General features: G+C 44.6%; 1 protein-coding gene across 1 annotated transcript; it reads left to right on the plus strand.

Moving 5' to 3' along the window:
* Positions 1-61: 61 nt before the first annotated feature.
* Positions 62-25883, plus strand: LOC115390794 (beta-1,3-N-acetylglucosaminyltransferase manic fringe-like). Its single transcript, XM_030094794.1, has 8 exons — positions 62-728; positions 9983-10028; positions 11616-11718; positions 15420-15573; positions 19369-19454; positions 21566-21731; positions 21803-21888; positions 25438-25883. Exons 1-8 carry the CDS (start codon positions 351-353, stop codon positions 25487-25489), a joined length of 1071 nt encoding a protein of 356 aa, XP_029950654.1. The 5' UTR covers positions 62-350; the 3' UTR covers positions 25490-25883.
* The last annotated feature ends 123 nt before the right edge of the window (positions 25884-26006 follow it).

Below are 26006 nucleotides of genomic sequence, written 5' to 3' on the forward strand. Positions count from 1 at the left end.
TTTGAAAGAGCTACAGGAACTTCTCTCACGCTGTTTTCTTCGGGTTGACACTAATGCCAGCAGTGTGGGCTGAGCTGAGGATCCCCGCGGTGCCGACTTTTACGCAGAAGCTGAGAGGAAATGCATCTGCTTAAACCGGGCAGATTTATCCAAAATAACTTGATTTATGACTGAAATTATGACAATATTCGATCTAAACTGGCAGGATTTGTCAGGTTAATTAATAGGGACCTGTAATTATGAAATTATGAAGACGGAAGAGGAACTGTTAAGAGTTGAAATGAGGGAACCAAAGGCGCGTTTTTGAAGCGGATTTAACTTTTTATTTTATTTTATGTTTTTGCATTACCATGTATAAGAGATGGGTTCGTCGGTGGCTTCCCGTGTTGATTTTCACCCTCTTCATCATTCTTTACGTGGATTTCCAGCTGCGCACCAGCAGCCTTCCCAAACTGGCTGAGGTTAAGCAGCAGTCCTCTGGAGCGCGGCTGCGCTCCATCCAAAAGCTGTCCTCCTCCTCTTCCTCCTCCTCCTCCTCCTCCTCCAACACCGGGGATGCTGGAAACGGGGCGCACTTTACGCACGGCGGCAGGGATCCTTCAGGAAGTGTCACACAGCCCAGACTGAAGCAGGAGGACATCTACATCGCCGTGAAAACCACCGGCAGGTTCCACAAGACGCGTCTGGCGCTGCTTTTGGAGACCTGGATCTCCAGGACCAAAGCGCAGGTGAGTGCCTGGTTTTTACGCAATCATGTCCAACTTACTCAAGTTGACTCGTTCACCTTTCTTACGCACATCATCAAAAGCTGATTCCTCCTCGAGGAGCTGTTGCGCATCCAGGTACTGTCAGCTGTTGGTATTTAGATTGATGAGTCGAAATAAACTTTTTAAATGGAACTTAGTGTATTGCTCTGTGTTTGGCTCCTGTTGGCTAATTCACACTCTTGACCTGGTTACACTGTTCTCTTAAAGTTTTGTTTCTTGAATGCAGTTAGGAGGAGAAATCAAAGTGATTTCAGGGATGTAATGAGTTGAGTGCTGTTCAAATTCAGGTTTTATGACACACCAGAAGTGGAGATTTGGCTTAATGCTGTTATGATTTAGAAGAGACCATCATGAGGCCCGGGGGCCACATGTGGCCCCTTAGATCAGGGTGACCGGCCCTCAGGGTGTTACTGAGTAATCCTCAATTAAATGAGAATCACTGTTATTCTCATGGTGACATTCACCACATTATTGGTTACTAGTACCTAGTTGGTGTTTAACAGTGAAGGAAATTAATGGATTTTTATTTTTTTTAACTAATTAATGGAATTAGACATTTTGTGATCGTTATTTCCAGGCAGAGACTGCGAGAAAATGTTAAAAATCTGCTTTTCATCACAACATGACTCTTATTGAACAAAACTCACGTCAACTTAAGTCTCCACTCTCAGGATAGTGTTGATTCTTCATTTGACAGTTTGAGAAAATCACTTTCCCTCCTCGGGCTTTGAACGAACAAGAGCTGGAGACTCAGACTGTCTCGGTCAAATCACCTTCGCAGAATCCAGTCGGTGCTGAGCAGTAATGTTTAATGTTTTCACGCTGTGAGAAGCTCCGTAACGTCTCGGCTGTCAGCGGTGAAAAACCTGTCCAAGTCACGGTGCGAGCTGCAGAGACGTGCTGTGTGATGAACAACCTGGAGCCTGTGATGAAGATGAGACCAACAGTCACTTCCTCTCTGCTCTGAAGCCGACCTCTGGCGACTGAGGCGACCGGCCGGTTCCTGAACGGCTCTGGTCGATGGACCCGATAGATGAAGAAAACACAAAGATTTTCAGTCCTCTTAAAAACGAAGGCAACGTCAACTAATTCTAAAGTCTAATTCATACAAACTTACTCAGTATTTGCAGTTATGTTCATAAATATGAGGCGAGTGAGACAAGTTATAACAACGATCGATCTCCAGGGAAGGAAACATTCACCCTGAACTAAATCTGTTACTGAAAGTCAGGGAACACATCTCTGATCATCTCAGTGTTTTTGTGTTTATGAGCACATTTGAGGAGTTGTTTGTAAATACTTCTGACTTTTCCGACTGCTGCAATGAGACCAGGGGTGTGTGTGAAACATTTACAGTGTTTCTTTGATTATTTGTGTTATAAGGGACTGGAATGGACAAATTATTCGGTTTTCACAAAACCAAACAATTGCTTCCTAAAATGACGACAGTCCTTCCATAAAGTCAATTTTAATGATCCTTTCTGGTGGTAAATACACTGAAATGTCAACCTGCTCCTGCAGCTGCTGCATTATGCTCGTTTTCACTTTCTCTCCCTGACAGCGTGGCTCTGAGGCTCATGCTGCTGTTTCACTGAGATCTCAGCTGAGGAATCTGTTAGTCATCTGTTTTCTTTGGTCGTTTTGCTTGGTGGTTTTGTGGGTCGGATTGGAGCCTCTTGCCGGTCGGTTTTGGTCCACAGGCCTTATGTTTTTGACACCCCTGTTAGAGAAGATGCCTCAGTTCCCTGCAGACTTCATCTGGATTAAAACCTTCTACTGAGAAAAGCATTCAGACTGAGCTCTGCATGTCTGACACACTGGTTTTGGAAATATTGCAGGATTTGATCTCGGTTTGGTCAATTATTAAAACAGAAAGACGGTGGAAACAACCTGTGAGAAAACCCCGAGTATCAGTTTGATTATCCTAGAAAAGAGGATCAGGTGCAGAAACACGGATTCAAATCTGGTTTCTTCATCTCTTCAGGGTTTCATTTTAAGTATCTGTGAGGCTTTGCAGAATTCACATTCAGTGTTTTTGCTCTGAATTTCTCAGCATGGCCGGTAGAGTCATTCTGGAGAAGATCTCTGGATCAACAAATGTGAAATGTTTGACACGCAGAGACAGTGTTTTATCGGTCATATCTCTGGAAATGAAGCAACACCCATCAAAAGCTCTGCCTCCTGAGATGAACCCCGCCGGGGATCTCCGGACTTCTTCATTTCTGCTTCACAGAGCTGAGAGTAAAAGAGGAACACGACTGAAGGTCCCTTCTTCTTTCTCACTGCAAAAACAGGAGCTTGTTCCTTTTTTAGTTTCTCCGTCGCTCAGAAAGCTGACATGGCTCAGAGGCAAATGAAGTCTGAACACATGAGTAGAGAAGCAAGTGTCTACCCCACACGCACACACACACACGCACACAGGAAGCCGTGCAGGCAGGGTGTCTGGGCCGAGGGGAAACAGCCGCGCTGCAGCGACTCCTTTAACAATGCTGCAGCGGAAGCTGCTCAGAACAGGAAGCGCAGAAGCTGATTGCTGAACTTCGTCTTACTTCCATAAACACCCGCAGCGCGCTGCGCTCACAAAATATCACCTCTCACCCCTTCACAGCTTAGAACAGGACAGAAACTGTCTGTATGACAACGCCAGCCCATCAGAAATTACACACTGAAGACATCCGACATTTTCACCTTCAAGTATTTCTCTTCTGATGAACTAAAAACATTTAAAACAGACTGAAAGGGTGAAAACTGGCTGAGGCACATTCAACTCTTTACCTCTTTTACTGTATATTTAGCTTTTTAGCCTGCTAGCTTGCTGCAGTGTGCTGCGGGTGTCCAACATGAGGAGCGTGGGCGTGTTTTCAGCATTTCTGCTGATCCATCTAAACAGACACAGTTTCTAAAATGCTGCTCTGTGAATGCAACCTTTCTCTGAAACAATGATTTTATTCGACTATAACCATCGCTGTCGTTTATCTCGGGGTTCATAGGTTGAAAACAAAGCTCTTAAAAGTGACGACTGGATGTTAAAAACCTTCCCAAAACACCAGAGGAGCCAGAGGTTTAAAAACTGCCTTCTGGTCCTCGTCGTTCTGGAGGAGCTGCAGGCATGAGATACAGCAGAAACCATTAATTCAGCTTTAATTCTCCTGAATCTTGCTGTAAATGTGCTTGAACTGAACTTTCCTCAGCTCTCACAGCGATGGAAGACGTGATGGCTCTCAGCGCTGAAACCTTTCATGTCGTAGTGGCGTCTTCCTCTGCTGCTGAGCAGATAGTCACACCTCTCTTCGCTTTTCGAAGTGGAACTTCGCTTTCTGACGATTTGCTGAATCCCGTCAAACTTCTCAGTCAGATGTAATGAGACTGAATGAGCGCGGTGGTCTCTGAGCAGTTATCTGCTGTGAACAGCCTCCTCTGGAGGTTTTCTGTCAGAACTGCGTCTCTCCTGGACGTCCCGCCGCCTGAACTCACCGCTGGACGGCAGCAGCGGAGCGACGCTGTTCGTCCTGATCAATACCCGTCAGGATGAATTTCAGTGGCTGTGGTTTATGTTTTGTCAGATAAGAAGGAAAATCTTAGCAGGATTTATCTTCGTGATGTTAAACATCCTTATAAACAGTGTAGATCAAACTCCACTGAAAGACTCAGTGTTTCAGTGAGCTCTAGTCCCGTTTTCAACTTCTTTGGAAAAGTTTACTTTTCTTGGCATAATTTATTTTTGGAACAATTTATGTTCTTTCTGAAGATGTGATCGACTCAAACTGAAGGATTGATATGGGATTGTTTCAAACTCATGAAATCCTTGAATACTTTTGGGGAAATATTGAATATCTGCGGTGAAGCGTGAAGTTGGGGATGATCGTCGAACGCATGTCGTCTTCCAGTAATATTTACTCCCTGAGCCACTGTCTCGTCTCATTACACCTTAACAGAAACACGTTTGGCTTCAACATCAGCTTGGACGCAGTTACTTTTTGTCTTTGTTGTGCCAGAAAGTCTCTGCTTATGGATCGTTTTTCCCCAAGAAATATTTGTATCAAAAGGGTTTGAGTGATTCTTTTTTCTTCTATTTTTGCTCGTAAAATAACTTCCCCTGCACGATTAAGGAGATTTTTTAGTTCTTTGGTTGGATCCTGTGCAGCGTTGTCTGGGCTTTGTTCCCATGTGGTCACTCAGGCGACTTTTGGCTGTAGAAGACAGAAGAAGTTTGTTGAAGTGTTCAGTCGTGCTGGAGCTTTGAGTCCGACTGTTTGGCCTCTTGGAGGCACTGTGAGAACGTAAACTAAGTTCTGTCTTTTTATAGAGAAATCAGCTTCTCGTATCAGTTCAGCGTCCCCACAACAAACAGCGAATTAACATAATGGCAACACTGAAGATTTTATTTCTTCTTTTGACCGAAAGTTGTTTACAAGAAGCAGACTGGATCCTCAGGAATCACTAAAACATCGATAGACTCCTTATTGAGATATACAGCAGCCATTTTCTGTAACAGGACAGTGCAAATCTCACTTAACGGCTCATTAACGGTGTGAAAAACAAGCGGAGATTTATACGTCCCTGCCTGACCTGCCTGACGGAAACGTCCTCGCAAACTCTGTTTACGAGGCGCGGCGCCGCCATCTTAGCTCCTCGGCGCAGGTTGACTGATTTCAGCGCCGGCAGTTTCCGCCTGAGTTACGACCGGTGGAACGGAGACTAATTGCGACGGCACCTTCGTCCCCGGGGGGGGCTTAGTGGCGGAGGCGGCAGCGGTTGTCGTGGCGATAGTGGAGAGGCGGCTGGATCCGGGCGTCTCATTACTCGTCCTTTAATGATGGAAAGACGCCTCTGGGAGGAGGAGCGAAGCAGGGAAGAGCGCCGTCGTTACTGAAATGAAGATTTACAGGCTGCTTCATGTCAGCGTGAGAGCTGAGAGCCGAGGCCCAGTGAATGGATGAATGGATGAACCATAAAACAACAGCTATAGGTGGAAATGCAGACGAGCGAAGGCTTTCAGCGTTTGTCACTCAGACGCTCACACAGGGACGTTATCCTGCACACACATTTTTTTCAGCACACACACTTCTACAAAGTGACCGTGACAGCACGACGTCCAGCTCCGCTCACAGCAGCCGGGGGCTTCATGTTGTGTCTGATTCACTTCAGAAATGTGTTAAAAATTCGATGATTTCTTTGCAATTTTTCCCAGTTTGCTTGGCGATTTTGCGGGCCAGATTGGAGCATCTTGCTGGACTGTTTTGGCCCACGGGCCTTATGTTTGACATCCTTGATTTAGTGCAGCTTGTCTTCATGAGTAATAAATACTGGGTGTGTGTTCCAGATTGTGGAAACGTCTGGGCTGCTTTCATGCTGGATTGCTGAAAGTATGATGTGAAAATATCTGTTTTGTTTTACGGTCTCAGCTGTTTGCACCAAGTTTGAAATGGAGACAAACAGCAGAGACGCTTCCTCATTTATATCCTCATGACTTTTGTTTGTAAATCTTAGTAACCCACCTGCAGAGCACAGCAGATTTTAATAAGCACTTCATTTATGCAGGATATTTACAAATCTTGCAAACAAGGCTGTTTTTTACTCGCTCAGAGTCACAAAAACGCAACTTTTTGAAAACAGCTTTCTGAAAGTTCTGGCTCTGTCTCCATGGAAACGAGGGAAACGGTACTCTTGAGTAAATGACTCTGCAGATGTTGGAGAAGGATTGATTCATGCCAGTGACTGCCGGGTCTAAAGCGCTGGAGCAGTGAACATTCACGACACTGTCGTCTGGATCCAGGAGCCGATACTGAGAGACAAACAGAAAGACAGACGTGAACGAATATTCATCGACATTTGGACCTCTGGACAGGAGGAGATGGAAAATCAAACGGTTGGAAGACAACTTTTCTTTCTTTTTATTATACTATTATTATATATTTTTAAATGGCAGACACGCCTCAGAGAGAAGTCAATACCTCCGGTCTGGAACGTTTCCCCCGGGTCCAATAAGCAGCTCGTCTCTGTGCTTCTGCAGCTCAGAGCGGACTGATTACACACATCGATGAACATCACACCATCGATCTCTCCCAGGACGGCTTCAGAGAGATACTAACCTCCGCTAACCAGTCGGACCGCTAACTCAGCTCGCCTTCTTCCAACACAACACCCCCCAGAGAGAGGAGCACTAATTACCCTCCGACTCGCCCCCGCTGGATCCAGAGCCCCGCAGAGGGCTTCCTGCTTGACGCAGTCGTGACGCTTTGGCCGTCTCGGGAGACGTCTGGTATCCTGGAGTTGATCTGAGTTCAGGATCCAGCAGGTTGAGCTGGTCTCGCCTGGTGGCCTGACCTCACCTCAACCTTTAAGTCGGTTTGAAATCTAATCATAGACCCGACCTGGGATTTCTCTTGACCATAGAAAGGCTTTGAGTCTGATGCACCGAGATGCCCGTTTCAGCTGAAAATGTCTGACTCTGTACTTTATGCTCTGTGTACATGAAGCAGATCAGCTGGAGGCAGTCAGTCCCGCAGGTTTACCTGTGGCTGCAGTATTGATGGGGTGGGACGGGCAGAGACACGGTTTTCAGACATGAGTTTAGTTTTAGCCGATCTGGGACCAGCCGGTCGAATTAATGTTCCCTCACTTCACTTCGCCTGCCAGCATCAGCATCTTTCAGCACGATGCAGCGCGATGCACGTGATTCAGACAGAGAACATTACACGTGGACAAGCGATTCTTCAGCTTCAGTATTCACCCTGCAGCTTATTTTACAGTTCCATATCACCTTTTAAACCCTTTTTATTACCTCTCAGTCTGAAACATGCTTTTTTAAGCAAAAAATATAATTTTATCCTGCATTTATTCATTTTTAATTGATTTTTTATGAGGATGGGTTGACTCAACAATGTTCACCAGATCTTGGTTCTGTTCAGTACATGTGACCCTTTAATATAATCTATTGGAGTGAAAAGCCTGTAAATATTTGTATTGTTTTGACTGATTGTCTCCACTTTATGTCAGACAGCTGAGAACAGGGGAAATGTGGTTCAGAAGAACTTGGTTCTCAGGTTTCTGTTTGTTTCTACATTAAAAATTTTGTTTTCTGTCAAAGATTTCATTAAAAAAAAAAAACTCTCCTTCTGCAGGACCTGCTGCCATCACTCCTTTTAGTGGCAATCTGAAGGCCACACACACACACACACACACACACACACACACACACACACACACACACACACACACACACACACACACACACACACACATGTTTGTATTTATATCCTCGTGGGGACCTTCCATTGACTCCCATTCATGTCTAACTCCTAACCCTGACCCTAATCCTAACCCTAACCCACACCAAAACAAAGCGTAGCCCTAAAGAAATGTTTTTGACCTTTTACTTTTTTCAGTAACAACAACATGGCCAAGAAAACACTGTTTCCCCCCATGGGGACCCAAAAAATGTCCCCACGAGGCAGGTCGTGCCAGGTTTTCTTATCCTTGTGGGGACATTTGGTCCCCACAAGCATAGAAATACCCGTACACACACACACACACACACACACACACACACACACACACACACACACACTTGGAGAAACTAGTATATCTGCTGCCCTCTGGTGGCTACACTGAGAAAACCTCTAACTAGTGTTCTGTACTGAATCCTGAGTGCTGGAGGGGAGGGCGGGAAACACCCTGGAGGGGTCACAGTCCATCACAGGACAGACACACTCACACACTCGCAGTCACACATTGAGGAAATTTAACTTGAAAGTAACCTCACATGCTTCTGAATTGTGGGAGGATGCAGGTTATAGTTCTCTAATCTCATGTATATTCTGGGGATTAGTTTTTTTAACAGGGTTTTCTAGTCAGGCACATCTCACCTGACCAGATATACGAGCACACACACAAAAAAATCTATATCTTCCACGTAGTGTTTGCTTAACGATGGGAAAACCATTTTCTCATGTTCCACATTGACCTGAAACAGGACTGTCTTCCTTCCTCGTGAGACAGACTCGTCTCTCGTCTCTCGAACTTTTACACTGCCGTAGACTGAACTGATTTTGTTAAATTTGGCTGCTGAAGTCACCCATAAAGTCTGATTTTGCTCCATCACTGGCGCGATCATTGAGCTTCTCTCTCCAGCTGACACACTCCAACACATCATCTTCTCATCTGATTGTGGAAAAACGATAAAAAGTCTGGAGAAGACCTCCATCTGTCGTCTCTCTCTGTGATCAGTCTCTTTAAATATGCCTGAAACAGCTTTCCTACATTTCCAGGAGTCGCTGTAAGGCTCCTGTTGGTCTCGTCCTGCAGGCCGTTCGTCCCACTGTCAGGTTACTCAGTGCTTTGCTGGCAGGGGGAATCGAACACGTGGCGCGGTGTGGCCCGAGGGGGCCCTGCAGTGATGCAAGGGTTGCTGGTTGGAGCCCCTCGTGCACAGCTCCCCTGTGTCAGTGACTCCTGTGCTGCTCAGATGCAAGGAGAAGGTGCAAGACGAGGCTTCGGCATCATTTTCCATTCAAAACAAGACCTTCAGAGAAACCAGCGATTCAAACATTACATCTTCACCCTCAGTGTTTTAATGTGTGATCATGTAATAGACAGCAGATGATTCAAGGATTATTATGCAGTTAATTTAAAATCTGCCACAACTATTTGTTGAAATTATTGAAATTATTTCTGCTTGATGAAATAGTTTGTGGACTTTAAAAAAAGTTTTTCTTTTTTTTATTTAGGAAGGACACTCAAATACAATTTCAAACCACCAGATGTCACTGTCTATCTATCTATCTATCTATCTATCTATCTATCTATCTATCTATCTATCTATCGATCTATCTATCTATCTATCTATCTGTGAGATTTTGCATTTTAACTCACCAAACAATACACTCACTGAATGTGGTGCTCCTCTTCCCCTGATTGTGTGTGTGTGTGTGTGTGTGTGTGTGTGTGTGTGTGGTGACTCATTGTTTTAGCTCACAGCAGGAAACCTTGTTTTTGTCACATTGAATTTGCTCCATCCAAAACGATATTGATCCCACGAGTGCATAATGTGTTTACACAGTGTGTGTATTTTCATGAGTGTGTGTGTGTGTGCGTGTGTTTGTACGCGTGCCTCTCCCCTAATGAGTGCGCTTTCAGCACAATTTGTTACAGATGTGTAGAAGGCGACGGATGCACCGTGTTTGTTAAATCCAATTATTTGTCTTTGTTTACAGACGTTCATCTTCACAGACGCGGAGGATGAAGACTTGAGTTCTGAAGGTAAGCAGCGAACTCTCGCCTCGTTCACCGGATGCGTCCGCTGCTCTCGCTCTGATGTGGATTAAAAGGACAGAAAGTGAGCAGACAGATTCTTGCGGGGTCCGTTTGAACGGTGGGCAGTGAACACAACATGAAACCAACCAATCAAGATGTCACAATGAGGCCCTTTAAGAGCCAGGTGCACTGCATTACAAAACTCTGAAAACGATGTAGTTTACATGTTGGGCCACTAGTGGGCGCTGGTGTTTGTTTTTGTAATGAAACCACAGGTGTGCATGCTCAGCTTGTCTCCATGGCGACAGAGCCCGAGTGTTTTTTCAAAAAGCTGTGTTTTCAGTGGCTCCGAGCACCGTTGCCGTGTGAACGGACACCCCAAAATGCTCCTCAGAGCAGCGGTTCTCAAGCTGTGGCTTGGGTCCCTGCTGGGGGACACAGCTGCAGGGGAAAACTGTAGATGATCTGATTTGCTTTGATTTTGTGAAATCACAAGATAAAGGAATAAATGGACGTTAAAGCAGTTCTTTATTTTACTGACTGAATATCAGGTGAAAACCGAAAAACCCAAAGAAAATATTGAAGACGTTTTTTGGTCCAAACCGAAACTGGAGCAACATTTGACGAGGCTTAAGAACCTGAAAGAGTTGTGTCCATTTAAACGTAATTAATTGTTACATTTCTGTGTATTTATTACTTGATTGGAGGAACAACTCCTCTGAAATTGCCATGGCAGCGTCCAATACTGGAATGATGCATAAACATGGCTGCATTTCTTGAAAATAAGAACATTTCTTCTCTGTTGTTGTGCAGTTTGTAACAGTCGGGATAATGTATTGCATACTTGTTACAGTCATTCATTTAGCATCTATACCATGTACGCCTCTTCGCTTTTTCTTTGCTAGTTTAAGTTATTGGTCTAATTCCAAAGCTTGTTCCATTATTTGCAGGTAACTATTAACTTCTTGGTCGTTAGTGGGTCTTTCCACTGTGTGTTGTTGAGACATGAAATGTAGGAAAGTCATGTGAGAACAATTGAAGTGCTCGTGAGCAGTGGATTTTTGAACATAGCCTCTCGTGTGTGCTCAGAGATGCCTTGTTTCCAGCCTCAAACAGCCCCTCATGCGAACTGTTTCTGCAAATTAGCATTCTGGATGCAGCGCCGCTTGAAATGACGCCGTTACAGATTGACCACTCAACGTTTATGGTAATATTGGAAGCGTTTGATGTTCGATTTAAACAGGCTTCCCATTCCCGCTTGCCAAATTTACGACTGATGAGCGGTCGATTTGAACTCAGACTGCGAGTTGGACGTTATTACCCCACATCAGTGGAAACGCTGGTGGGGGAATGGGAGCAATTACTTGCAATCAGGGTCCAAAATGTCATGAATGCTGTGACAAGAAGAACCAAGGCGATTATAACTTCATTAGTTTGTTTAGATTTTAGGGATTTATTTATTTTCCTTGCTCATTAAGAAGCTGCTGTATAGAAAAAGACCCATAAAAGCACATATTCACGAAAAAATGAAAATATCTTCAACATCTGCAGGTATAAATAGAAGAGAATGTGTGTGTTTCTCGCTCTCTCCAGGTTATAACGTGGTGGTAACGGACTGCCAGACAGACCACAGTCAGCAGGCTCTGTCCTGCAAGATGTCTGCAGAGTACGACGGCTTCATGGCCTCCAGCAAGAGGTGAGACGGATTACGCTTCACGGTGTTTCCACAGCAGCAAGGACAGAAGAGAGCTGTCAAAGAAGTGTTGGTAACACTTTACTTGAAGCCCCCCTGTATAACACATTGTAAGTAAATTTATAAAGCGTTATAATGCCATTATAGCATGTGCAGCTATAGTTATAAACACTCAAAAATGATCACAATGCCAGGACCTAACCCTAACCTTAACTCTAACCCTAATCCTTTGCTATATAGTGGGTTATAAAGCATTGTGATCATTTATGAGTGTTTATAACTACTTATAATGTGTTATACCGGGTGCTACAAGTAAAGCGTTATCGAAGTGTTTTCCAAAAGTTACGTTCTCAGCAACTCCAAGCAAAATATGTCTTGTAAACAGAGAACCTCAGACGCAGCCAAAGTTTTTTGTTTTCCCTCCAGAATGTGGTGGTGATAATGGAGCCTTCATCCTCGGTATAATGAAATCCACCTCCCAGGTTCTTACCTGCGGTTCTCATCTACGGCATGACGGGATTAGAATTAGGAGGCAATATTCAGCCGACGATGCTTCATTGATTTTGATCATAACCTCTGAGCCGACAGCAGCAGCTCTTGAAAAGCTATATCTGACATTCTTTTATGTATTTTTTTAATCAGTGCGAAGAAGAAAAAAAAAACAGTCCAACTCAGCAGCTTGCATTTGGTGTGTGACAAACATGTTTAGGATTATGAGGACGGGAGAGAAAATGAAAGTGTGTTGTCAGTTAGATTCCGAGGAGCAGTCAGAGCGCTCCCGGTGGCAGTGAAGGCCCCTGAAGAGGGAAACCAGGCTGTTTGGTTTGGAAGGTTCCCTCTCACGCTGCCGGGCAGACATTACCGTGGCCGCTCTTCACTTCTCCCTCAGCAGCTTTGAAATCTGGACCGATGTCGACAGTAGAGCTGAGTTTGCTGTGGAGTGAGGCCCCGGCGCCGCGTCCAGCCATCAGGACGGCGGAGGAAATCCACACAGCGACAGGATCACTGACTGTTACTGTGAGGACAAGAAAACGAATCATCTAGCTGTGATACAATACTCTAAATATGAGGGTTTTTAGAGAAATATATACATTTTATAACAGTATTCTAGTGTACATTATGCCTCTGCATGCAGTGCAACTTGTGACCACTCGCTCTGGTCTTGGTCTTGACTCCGTCTTGGGATGTTCTGGTCTTGGTTCTTTCTTGAGATTCTTTATGTTGACTCAGTCTCATCTCAGTTGGTCTTGTCTACAGCACTCGGTAGGAAATTGTGTTTTCCAAGATAATTATTTATTCATATGACACATTATGTCTGTAGGACTGAAAAAAAAAATAAGAGAACTCTGTAAAGCAATCCAAACTATGAGTTTTCTTCCTCTTCATTTTAATGGGTATTATTTTTTTAATTCATTTATTATTCAGTACTTCTACATTTTGCACCAGCGATGGAAATGGTACACTCGGTGTCACGCTGTCTTCACAGTGCTTGAATGATGTATCAACAACGGGAAAAGGCTCAGTCCAGATCTCACTGGTGGAAGTGATAAATAAAAATGGATCTTTAGATACAAGCGCTGCCGTCTGTGTTTTGCACTTCAGGTAGCTCGTGCCGGTTTTCCCAGACCAAAACTGTGAGCCGACTTTGTGCAGACTGCATATTTCAGCTCTCTCCATAGGTGTGTAATAGGATTCGGGCCAGAGCTCAGAGAAGCCCTCCTCACAGTATCGCCACATTCCTCCTGAGCCTCTCTCGGGTGATTTCAGCCGTTGTCTTTTAGCTTGTTTTCCTTTTGGCTCCAGACGTAGACGGAGCTCTCTGTTTCTGGCCGCCACATTTCACTGGGAGGATTCCTGCGCAGCCTTGAGGCTTTCATTTCGCCCGGCGCCGATTGAAACCGCCCTGTGCCAGATGCATCAGAAACAGCCTGGTTGCTCGCCCCTCGTTCCACAGCAGGTGTGGTGCTCTTCTCCTGGAAAGCTTCCTGTCTCGTGTTTGTGACTCTACAGCTGATGTGACTCGCCAGATAGCTCCAGCTTTGTCTCGTCCGTCCAGCGACATTCTCCCAGAAGCACCGCGGCTCCTCAACACGCATTTTAGCTCGTTCCTCTCTGCCTTTTTCCCCACGTTTGTCCTTCACCAGTGGAATCTTCTGGGCTACCTTGCAGGAAACCTGCTGTCACTCGAGGCTCGGATGCAGCTTGACCTTGGATCTCAGCTCGTATCTCTTGAGCGGTTTCCATCGGTTCTTGTCTTGATGTGATTCTTGCTTCAAATCGAGCCGCCCGAAGATGATCTCATAGCCGTTTACCAATAACACGCTTGTCAAGCTCATTCTCCCCGATCTCCTTAGACAGCTCACTTTCCTTTCTCCGATCCAGCGTGCTACACACAATGTCGCTGTAATCCAGTTATTTATAACCTTTTATGTGGCGCCAACAAACCCTACCAGACAATTCCAGATTATTTTATTGAATAAGCAATGATTCCTCTCTTTTCACCTTTTCTCTGCATTATTCTGTGTGAGGAATGCTTGACATAACTGCTTCTCGTCTCATCGCTTTGCAGTGAAGGATTGCTTCAGTGAGCTGCAGGAGCATCAACCGATTCGCCCTTGACTGTCCCCATACTTTATAAGACCGGAGTGACTCGCAGGTGCCAGGCGTCCCTTTAATACCTCCATATCTGGTGAATTTAATGACTGCATTTACAAGATGGACAGTCTCTTAGCAGACTCTGCTCGCTGAATCAAACTCCCGCTTTGTGATTGTCGGGTTTCAAGCGGTGAAGACGGATGCGAAGGGAACACAAGCGGCGGAAGACGAGTCGGTACAGATGCTTTTCTTTTCCATCTCCTCCTTAAACTGATTATGTGATGAAGTGGATGCTTGTCCTCAGGTCCTATAAAGCATCTGGCTCTGACAGGCCGTTCCGGGCTGTGAGCTACAAACACTGCTTCTTCAGTCATCAGGGTGATGAATGGAGCCACATTGGCTGCGCAGCAAAATGTAGTTTTCATTTATTTTAAAGAACATAATCTTTGAATTAATCATTTTATCATGTATGTGCTGCATCTGGGCATAAATTCATTTCTGTCCAGACTCTACTGTACAGGCTGCAAATGAGTGAAACTACAAAATATGTGATATTCTTGGATATTCTTTATTTCAGAAAAGTTTTGCTCGTCTGTTTCCAAGGTAATGGCAGAAATGCTGAAAACAGTGTGGTTTTCATGTTGGGTCAGAAGTGAGCGCTGTTGATTGTTTTTGTAATGAAATCACACTCGTGTGCAGAGAAGAGTACATCGAACAGAAAGAATAAAGACGGCGCTGGATTATCATTACGGCTGGTTAAATTAGAAAACTATGAAGTCAAAGAAGAATCTGGACTGGAAGTCAAGACATCCTGGAAGTCGTCATTGTTGCTATTGTTCATCTACTCCTGCATGTGCAGAAGAACTGTTGACTACGACCTTGGTGCTCAGTCACAGCATTTTCCAAATGTGGCGTTTTCTTCCATCTACACAGAGACGGAGCATTTTCAAAAACATCCACCTGAAGTGTGAAACAAAGCACAAGAACTCCTGGATAAGAATGACTCTCTTTTCTCTCAGCTCTGGCAGAAAGAACATGTCTCTATTTATTTATTTATTTATCCAGGTTTACCATGTTTCTGTTTCGCCCTCTGCTCTGCTGCTCCTCAGGTGGTTTTGCCACGTGGACGACGATAACTACCTGAACCCGGAGGCTCTCCTCGCCCTGCTGTCGGCCTTCCCCCAGGACGGCGACATCTATGTGGGCAAGCCGAGTCTGGACAAGCCCATCACTGCCCACGAACTGCTGGAGGGCAACGCAACAGTACCACGTCACACACGCATGCAGAGAACAATCTACTCTAAACATCAGCCATGGGAGAACATGACGTTCATACGGACAGATGATGAAGCTGGGTTGTTATAACAGGGGACTCTCAACTGTAAAACTGCCAAGTCCAGATTATGGACTCATGTCGCTCTGGAGGCAGGTGCTGTTGTTGTTATTATACATTTACTTGAGTTTATGCTCCAACATAGCCAGGGCGTTTTCAAGAAGTTCCACCTTGGGAGCCCTTTTCAGAAAGTTGCGTCAGAGCATCAGTCTTCTTACTGTTTACATCGATCCATAGAAACTTGGAAACGAGATGAGAAATTTGGGTTTGAGAAAAGTTTTTGTACTTGTCTCCTACTTCACTCTTTCATGTAATGAATGTGTTTATCAGTCGATTGCTCAGTTCTTCGGTTTTTCCTTTGTCGTCCCCTCTGGCCTCTGCTATGCTAAAGACGCTAATGAACAGGAAAAACTGGACTCCCATCGGTTTTATGCCACAAAGGTGCTGCAGCAGCTTAACCACACAAAATCCATACTTTCCACTCGCGTCTATTTCCGTCTCATCGCCGCTGAAGAACGATGAAGAGGAGCGGAGCGGGATGGATGGATGTGGAACATGTCTGGGGCTTTTTGAAGGATGAATCAATGAGTGATTAAGTTTGTCGTTGGGGTATTGAATGGTAACAAGCCTGACACACACCACACACACACACCACACACACACACACCACAGACGCCCTTTTATCAGAGCATTTAGTTCTGTGCTTTGCTCCGTGTGTCAGTGCTTCATGGTTCTCTTCTCTTCAGTTAAAACAACATTAAAACATTAATGACAACAACTTCTCTTCCACTGAACAGTTCATTGAAGTAGTTCTGAATTTGCTTGGGGAGATTAAATGCTGCAGCTGCAGGAATTTTTACAGTTATTTCCAGGAAATAGCCTTTCTACCAGGTCCTGAGTGGATTTTGGAGACTCTGAAGAGAACCAGACATGATGAGCGAGATCTGTACCCACTTCCTGGCTGGAGACACGAGGCAGCACAGATAAGAAGGGAGTTTACCCAATATGGCCTTTCTAAATAAATGCAAGCCAGAGCTGTGTGTCCTCGTCCTGCGACGGCCACAGGAGCAGGTCGCTGACAGGAGGTTCACAGATCACTCTGATCACAGCGTCCTCCAGCTCACTTAGTATCTGTGCTTGTTTTTTTTTCCTGTCGGGAATAAATCTACTTTTTGGAGTCATGGAGTCAGAAATGTCAAGAACTCCAAAAATCATCTGACTTCACTGTTAACTTTTAGTCATTTAATTATTTGTCCAAATTTGTGTTTCTCATGAGTGTTTCTCATGAGCCTGATATCAGTGAGTCGTTTCCTGTCAAACAGCTGGCGCCCCGAGGTCATCTGATGTTTAATTTATTACTATCGGTCGCCACTCGGCCCACGGAACAGATTCTCAAATCTTCCTCACTCTTCCTCATCTCCAAGATCATTTTCATCTTGTTTTCCCTGAAGTCTTGAGCGTAAATCAAAGTGTGAATGAATGACTCCAAGCATTTGAATGGTCGATGCACGTGCAGTCATGCACAGGTGCCTGCACACACACACACACACACACACACACACACACACACATCACTGAGCCCTCAGATTTAACGCTGCCATTGAGCTTAAGTGCATCCTGATTCCAGTAAGAGCTCCGAATGGCGAACAATCAGCAGCCTCCCCCGACTCCCCCGTTTCACAGTCTCCGCTCTCATTACGCTCATTTACACTGACAGATGAGTCTTTATTAATCTTTGCTTCCTGAAGCCCTTCCTCCTTCCTTTCCTCCAACCCTCCATTCCTGCTTTCTGAATGGAGAAAACAAACAAACAAACAAACGAAAAAAAAAAACACCAACGTCAGGCTCCTCTTTGTCTCCTCGGCTCATTTTCTTACATCTCGCTGCCTATCTTTTTCGATTTCCTGTCACTGTCGCGAGGAGAATGAGAGGAGGAGGGGATGAGGGGAGGAAGCACAGGAATGGGAAGAAAAGGGTTGGAAGGAAACAAATAACCGGAGAGACTTTTAAGAGAAGGAGCCGAATGAAGGACGATGAGAAGAAGGGGGAGCGACAGGAAGGAAGGAAAATTTAATTCAGGAGATTTAGGGAAGCCAGTGGCCTCTCAGGCAGCGAGGCAGGAAAACAATCTGAAGGAAGGTAAAAAATAAGGGAGGGAGGAAAAGTCCAGAGGTGTAGAAGGAGTTAAGAGAAAACAGGAAATGATAACAAAGGGTTAAAAAAAAAAACAAGCAAATGGAGAGAAAATAGCCGAGGAAAAAGCAGAATGTGGAGCTGGGCGAAGGCCAGAAACACCCCTGCCTCAGACCGATCAGCTGTGTGTGTCGTCACGGCTCCCTCCGCACACTCAGCTCTTTATCTGTTTGCTTTGGCGAGCGCAAAGACAAAACGCCACATTTCTCCGGCGTAGCAAATCACCTCAGCGCTTCCTACGGCGGCAGCGGCTCGATAAACGGGGGAGGGCTGCAGATTAAGACGCGCTGTTCATAAGAAGCTGCTCCGGAAGAAAAAACAACGAGTGAAGAAATGAGGAAGAGTTGGGGTCAGAGATGGAAGCACTTGGTCTGATGTGTGTTCTCTGTAATTATTTCATGGATGTGAGTTCTCTGCTTTGAGGAGAAGTGTGACGCATCAGTCTGCTTCTGCTGCTGGATTCGTACCAACATGAGAAATAGAGTTTAACCTGTGTGTTTTCTCCTCCTCTATGTGTTTTTTACGTAATAAACTCTTTAACTTGACTGTTCTGTGGAGTCTGCTTCTGGGTTCAGCTGTGAGTCGCGACACTGTTGGTCCAGTTTTAATCCCATCCTCTATTCTGTGGCGTTCGGAGATTTATTTCTAATCAGATGAAGTGATAACAGCAGAAATCTGAGATTAGACCATCTGCAAGCACGACTCCGAGTCCATGGTCCCCTGGACTTGGTAGTTTTATAGTTGGGAGTCACCTGTAACAACAGTACAACTGCTTGTCTGTCCATGTGAACGTCCATTGTTGATGTTTATAATGTATTGTTCTTTGTATGTGTGTGGCTTCATTTATTTATTTATTTTACAGGGTAACATTTCATTGAATACTAAAAAAGCTAATTTCTTGAGTTTTCAGTGTTTGGAACTCACTAAAACCATTGTTTGGCAAATTTCCAAACGCTGTTACCTCATTTTTCTCCACTCACAGGTTTTCTTGCTCTTTTTAGTCGTTTGTTACGACACGTCACCCTCTTTTGGGTTAAATTGTGTTTGTTTTAGAATAATTGTCCAATCTAACTACTATAAACAACATGTATGAAGATCGCCTGTAAAACGAGGCTAAAAAAGGAAAACCAAAACCTCAGTATCTGGTCTTTCTCACTACCTTGTGGAAACCAATCAAACTGCAGTTACTCTCTGATTCTCCCATCTTTTTTTAAGAGTAGAGTTTTCGCTTATTTGTGCAAACAGCATGTATGCTTTGAGCCTCTAAGTGGGTTCAGAGCTGGATTCCTGTAGCTGTTTGTGGTGCATTACTACAGTGCAGATGGCGCTAAGTAAAGGCAAACAACCACAGCGAGTTACCACAGCAGGATTCTGTGTTTGTTACTCAGCCGACTGGTGAACGGAGTGAATCGACATGGAGTATTTAGGTGAACGCTTTCGTTTTCATGCATGCTGGGTGTAATTTCTCCTTCTGTGCTTCTCTAAATGTGTCCTTTAATATCTGGCTGTGTGTGTGTGTGTGTGTGTGTCAGAGGGAGGTGCGCTTCTGGTTTGCCACAGGAGGAGCAGGCTTCTGTCTGAGTCGGAGGCTGGCGGAGAAGATGGCACCATGGGCGAGGTATTTACATCAAACTGCCTCTAAATAACCATCCATCCATCCATTTCCTATACTGTCTGTCCTTCTCAGGGTCGCAGACCTCTAAATAACCATTTAAAAAAAAAATCCTAATAAACTCCACAGTGTGGCGTGGTGGGTAGGTTTTCGGGGAGGGTGGGCAGGTTTAGCTCATGTTTTGACGTAGAAGTCACTGCAGCTCCCACATGTCTCCAAACCAAGGAACTTACAGGTTGGAACAGAATGAGCTGTTAGCTTAAACTAGCAGAGTACCCCAAGAGACAAGAGAAACACTCCATATGCAGATGATGGGTGTAAAATATGAAACAAATACATCAAATATAAATGTCATGTTGAATTCAATGAGAAATTAGAAAAACAGGATTAAAGAGAAACTACAGTTACATATATGAGTATTAAATCCCCCCCAAACAAACCGGAACTAATGTCTTGAGCCTATATTAGAACTGGAATCATTCTGAATGCGTGACATATTTCATTCTCATTGCTAGAAGTCCAAACTGAGAGCGAGCTCATCCAGCGCAATGATTTGTGAGAGAGAAGGCAGTTAATTCACCGAAGAGGACTGATTGTAGGATCGTGTGTCTCTGATTTGAATCAAAAGCTCAGAATGACCGTCGTCCTCTCATTACTTGTGAAAGCAACATTTTGTAAATTTTGGAAGAAGTCATCCTGCTCAGTCTATTAGCTGTAAAGAAAACCAACGTGTTGCTCTCCTGAGCTTCACTGCTAAATAATTCAGTCTTTAGACGTGATAAAAGGAACACGATGAGAAAACTTCTCTCTTGCAGGAAAGTCGTCTCACTGTTGAACCCGACAAGGTGCAAAGTCAGATGAAAGTGTCATCGTTCAATTAAAAAACCCAGTGGCATAAAAAAGCCAGCGGCATGGCGAAATGGCAGGAAGAGAAAGATGCTGACGCAGCGCGAAAAGTGATGAATCTCCAGTCCGGAGTAAATGTTGTGTCTTTGCAAGTTTGTGTTTGTACAGCTCTCAAGGAACTGAGACTAATGGCTGCCCAGGGCAGCGTATGGACGAATCAACCCCCCCACCCCCCCCCAACCCCTTCCACCCTCCACCCCCACCCACCTGAAAAAAAAAAAAAAAAAATTACAACGTCATTTGATAAAGGTCAGCAGTAATGCACATGCAATAAATAGTGACGAGATTAAAAAAATAAAACATGCAAAATCACCAGAAATGTCCCTCGAGGGAGAGTCTGGCTACTTTTCAGCTGTTCTGCAAAAGTTTTGCTCCCGAGCAGTGATGGAAAACTGGATTCACTGAACTGACTCAACGGTTTATGAGTCGTTCATCAAAGTGAACCAGATATCCGAGTCGTTTGAGTCTTTTGAATATGTTTATCATTTCCACCAACTTCCTCACAGTGCTTCATCCACAGGCTGAGAGAGAGAGAGAGAGAGAGAGAGAGAGAGAGAGAGAGAGAGAGAGAGCTGCAGCTCCTTTCCGACCTTCTCAGACCATATATAATGGATTATTAGAAAACAAATAAATCATTTTAAAATCAGATGTTTAGAAGCAGTTCGCAACATCAGAGTTATGTGATTTTTATATGACGGTGTTTCAGCACCACGGAGGTTCATACGAGGTGAACGAAGTGCTGCTCACTGACCGCTTCAGACGAGGTGAACCATTTGATGCGAGCTGATTCCAGCCTGTGCACCGAGTGGCTGAATCCGGCCACACGGCTTTGTTCTGTGCAGCTAGTTAGCTTAGCCATTGCAGCTTGACCACCAGAGACACATGAAAAGGAATCAATGACGGCTTCATGTTTGAAAAACAACTGATGGAAGTGAAGAGCTTTTCAAAATGAAACTCAACTGCAAAGTCACAGAAATCTAAATGTACATTTACAAACTGAAACTTCTTATTCTCTCTTTACGGCCGGTGTTAAACTACCCACGGACCAGTACCGGTCCACGACCCAGTGGTTGGGGACCGCTGGCCTACAGGATGTAAAGAGCAGAATGTAGATCGATGTGATGCAGTCGTCTTTTTAATACAGGAATATTGATCTGCTTGAAGTAGGTACAGTCTGAATCAGCGTTTTTGACGCAGGATGTGTGTTTCAGCGGCTCCCGCTTCGAGAAGACCTCGGCGACGATCCGGCTGCCCGACGACTGCACGGTGGGCTTCATCGTGGAGCGCAGGCTGGGAATCTCCATGGTCCACTGTCCGTTATTCCACTCGCACCTGGAGAACCTGCTGCTGGTCAGCCAGAGGAGCATACCGCAACAGGTAGCCAAACACACATTTAAACACACACACAATTAAAAAAACCACTGCTGACAGCGTCTCCTCCTCCGCAGGTGACGCTGAGCTACGGGCTGTTTGAGAACAAGATGAACAGCATCGAGGTGAAGGGAAGCTTCTCCAAGGAGGACGACCCCTCCAGGTTGGTCTCACACTACATTAATTCACAAATGAGGCCGTGTGGAGGCGGCGGCGGCGCTCAGTGTGAGCAGGACGGGCCTCTGATGTCTCCCGGAGCTCCAGACAGCAGCTGCGTGGCGTCGTGGTCGAGTGAGACGTTCCTCATTCATATGAGCAGGAAGGTGCCATTTCACAAGGCGTTGAGCAGCTCTGAGCAGCTCTGACAGCAGGAGCTGGACCCACCCAGTGGAAGCCGACGGCCGCGATGTTCAGGCAGATTGCTGTGTTTGCGCTGCCCACGGGCCTTTCCACGAGAAGTGATTTACCTCTGCGCTGCGTGATAAGATGCATGTTTGCTGCTGGCATTTCATTTAGAAATGCCTCAGTCGCAGCTCCGCTTCTCACATGATGTGAGCCGGAGACATGACAGCTCCGGCTCATCCGCCTCTCCCTGCTGCCGGAGATAAAAGCTATTTGATGTAACACATCTGAGCTACAGACGCATCCGTGTCCGAAAGACGCAGTCTTTCCCCAGATTCGTCCGTAAGATGGGATCTGTACAGTGAGGTTTCAACTCAAGCTGAACACAAATAAAACTGGGTCTTCTGAAGAAGAGTTTTTCTCCATTACTGGTTCCTCTGGATCAACGTAGAATTCTGTGAAGCAGGAAGTCGTCTGAAAATACAGATAAAAAATACAGATGTTTACAGGAGAAACACTTTAAGTTAAGAACTGAGGCTTCGTTTGCTCAAAGTTTCAGGTGAAAGTTGTTCATTGTTTTTGCGTTTTGTTTCAGAAGTTTTATGTTTGAGCAGCAACGTTTTGAAAATGACGTTTGTTTACATGAGAACAATGTAGCTAGCTTACCAGCCACGAGCCATCAAGAACAGGATTCACTCTTATGCTGCTTTTAGTCACAGTTCCTGTTTTATCAGATCTACTTTAAATTTTCACTTGTGCCTTAAACACATATAAAGAAACACTCTATTCTGTATATATAGATCTGTACAACCCAGATTCAGCGGAAGGTCTGACTCTCTTATTCTACTTTTAAAGTGAAACTTGAGGATAAATTTGATGAAAACATAGAAATTCCGTCTTGAATATCCTGAACCTGTGTCTGGATTTAATGAGATTGAATTGTTGAGCGATAACGACGTGCCGTAAATGATCCAGATCCTTCATCCCTGGCAGACAGGTGCTGCTTCACAGGAAGAAAAACCTGCACAATTTCTCAGGGAGGGATTTCAACTGACCGAATATGAGACATTTCTTTTTTGCACCACTGCAAACTGCTTTGCCTCAGCTTTTATTGAAAAACCTCCTGTTGAACGTCCCCGCTGGAGGTGAAAGAATAAGAACAAAGGCCTAAATTTTCCCTTAATATCAAGCTGCTGTTTGAAACCTCTTTTTTTGTGGTCTAAGTGGCTCATGATGGGCTATTTATAGCCGCTGGAGCTCTGCTGCTGTCGCTGATAGAGGACAGAACAAAGTCACAGATAACTTAATGTCACTGTAACCAGCAGACGTCCGAGCGCACTCTGTCAAGCACACACTGAATGGACCTGAAACAACAGAGCAGATCTTGTGATTTCTTCTTTTAGAAAGATGAGATTCACCTTGTTTTCCCATAACAGGAGACAAGATCGTATCTGCAAGCCTTTATTTCATTCAATTTATTTAATTGTCTTTGTTTTGTTTTATCTATTTATGTTACTTTCTCGACTGTTAGTAGAAGGTTTTCTCTTAATCTGTCATCTTCTACTTCTGCACTGCTTTCCCTGTCCAGAGTTATCAGTTATCAGTGGGATCCTCCTAAAACATCTCACAGCATTTAAAGTGGTCACAGGTTTCTTGGTTAAATGCAGAGTTATTGTATTGATCAAACTAAAGAAGGTCTCTCAGACACCTTCCTTCAGCTCCGTTTCTCTCTGCTCTCAAAATACAGAAATCAAGCATTTCTGACAGGAAAAGATACGGAAAGCTCATCTTCATGTTACTAATTCCATGTAAAGTTCCATTAATTTGTAACCTGTTACTGGATATACACAGTGTTCAAGTCAGTAGATGAGGATTACATTTGGTTGAATTGACTTTCTTCTTCTTCAAGCTGCATTAAGGAGTTTGCACGTTTTATGCGAAACAGCGCCCCCTGCAGGCCTTGGGCGTAATGCAGCTCAGTAAAAAACTAGTGCCTGTGGCTTGCGTGCACGTAAGAGGGGAACTCCTTCTTCGCTCGTTTAGAAGTACTCAAGTAAGATTTAAGTTTCTTTTACCTGGTGGAGTCTGTGTGGAGCTGTGGCAGTGCTAGAAGCCAGTCTTTTCTTACTTTCTGGAAGATCCTGCTCAGTTGTTGCTCACTAAGCATCTGGCGGAGTAATGGCGGACAAAATGAAACTCAAGGAGCCGGAGCGCGCATTACATCATTCCTTTCAAATTCTCCCCAAAAAAATGCTGGTGCCGGACCGGCACTGCAACTTTCAAGTGCCAATTCAGCACTGTTAGAGGTACTTGTAATGAATATGTCAGGGCACATTGTACACATCATTAAAAATGTGTAACATATTTATGGTGGAAAATAAATATTTTTAAGGTTGTAAAACTCCTTAATGCACCTTTAAAACCTGCAAAGCCATCCTTGAACTGATATTTTGGGTTTGGGAGACTGGAGCCTCGGGCAGTCCTGACCCTACCACCAGCCAGTATCGTTCTAAACTCAAAAACTTGGTTCATCAAATGCAGCCATTCAAAGAAACAGCAGAAAGCTTTCATTTTACTGCTCAGACGTTGGCTGAATGTTTGTCTTCTGACGTGCACACGAAGGTCAATCTGGGAACTTTGGATGCCATTCATGCAACATTCATGCAACAATAAAGAGAAAACAGAGACTGAGATGCATCAGAAACAAGCAGCTTTGCTTCATCCGACCTCAACAAGGCGTTTGACTCACCAGCAAGTGTCCTTGTCTTTACTGGATTTCTCTGAATTAAAATAAATCCTCCGATCTCTTTTTCAGTGTTGTGTCTTTGGTTAGTTCTCTTTCATCCATTCACTTCTTTTCATGAGTCTTTTTGAGTTTTCATTCAGTTTTTTCTGAAATTTGTCTGCATTTCAAACATCGTAGGCTCGGTTAACACAACTGCTTTCAAGAGAAAAGGGAAACTTTTCATTGCATTTTCAGTTTCCTGGTTGTAGGCTGATCATTTTCAGCGTTTCCTCCTCAGAGTGTGGCCGCCGTGCGCTGCCGTCCCGGTCAACACGGTTTCCTCTTTGTCTCAGACGCAGAGCCGGCAGGCAGCTCCACTGTGGTTAGCAGCAGTTTCCACACTTGAGTGTCATCATTATCATCATTGCGGTCATTACCGGGGATTACACGGTGCCCATTATGTCTTTTGGCTCTGCCAGACGGTTGGGGTTTCAGCACAAAACAACAATGATGAACCCCAGAGATTCAGCGGGACGCGTCAGGCCTGACCTCCGGACTGTCCCGGGAATTAACTCTCAAGACAAACTGAGGCTTTCTGTCGATCCCGCCTTCTGACTGACGCACCGTTTCTTCTGCCGTCCGCAGGTTCAGGAGCGTCCACTGCCTGCTGCATCCCTTCACCAGCTGGTGTCCCTGAGCGGTGGACAGAACGCGGCTCCAGCCGGACCAATCCGGACAGGCCTCGAAGACGTTTTTCTGAAAACGATTCAACCAGCAGCTGGACTGACATTCAGTCGCTCAGAACACCGGATTTAAATATGGAATGAAGAAATGTCTGTGTGGAAATTTTATTCTTAAACTGTGATTTTTGTGCGTGATTTACTGTTGAAGGCTGAATTCCAGCTGAAGTATGTTATCTGTGAGATTTCACACATTTATTACGGTGCAGTTTGAGTGGTGCCACTTCTCTGCATGAGGTGGCGCTATTGAGTCAGGTTGGCTGCCTCTGTTGTGTTTACTACTCAATCAATTTTTACATGAAAGTTTAATAAAAACAGTCTTTAAGGTAAATTTTATTTTGCTTTTTTTCCTCCAGAAATAACGGTTTTTAAGTACTGCCAGATTTAAAGCTAGGGTAGACGATGTTGTCCAAAGCACTTTTAGTCATACTGAGTGAAATGCTCCTTGCCCCCTGGGAGAAGTCAATACATTAC

This window comes from Salarias fasciatus, chromosome 6 (genome assembly GCF_902148845.1).
Source record: "Salarias fasciatus chromosome 6, fSalaFa1.1, whole genome shotgun sequence".
Lineage (NCBI taxonomy): Eukaryota > Metazoa > Chordata > Actinopteri > Blenniiformes > Blenniidae > Salarias > Salarias fasciatus.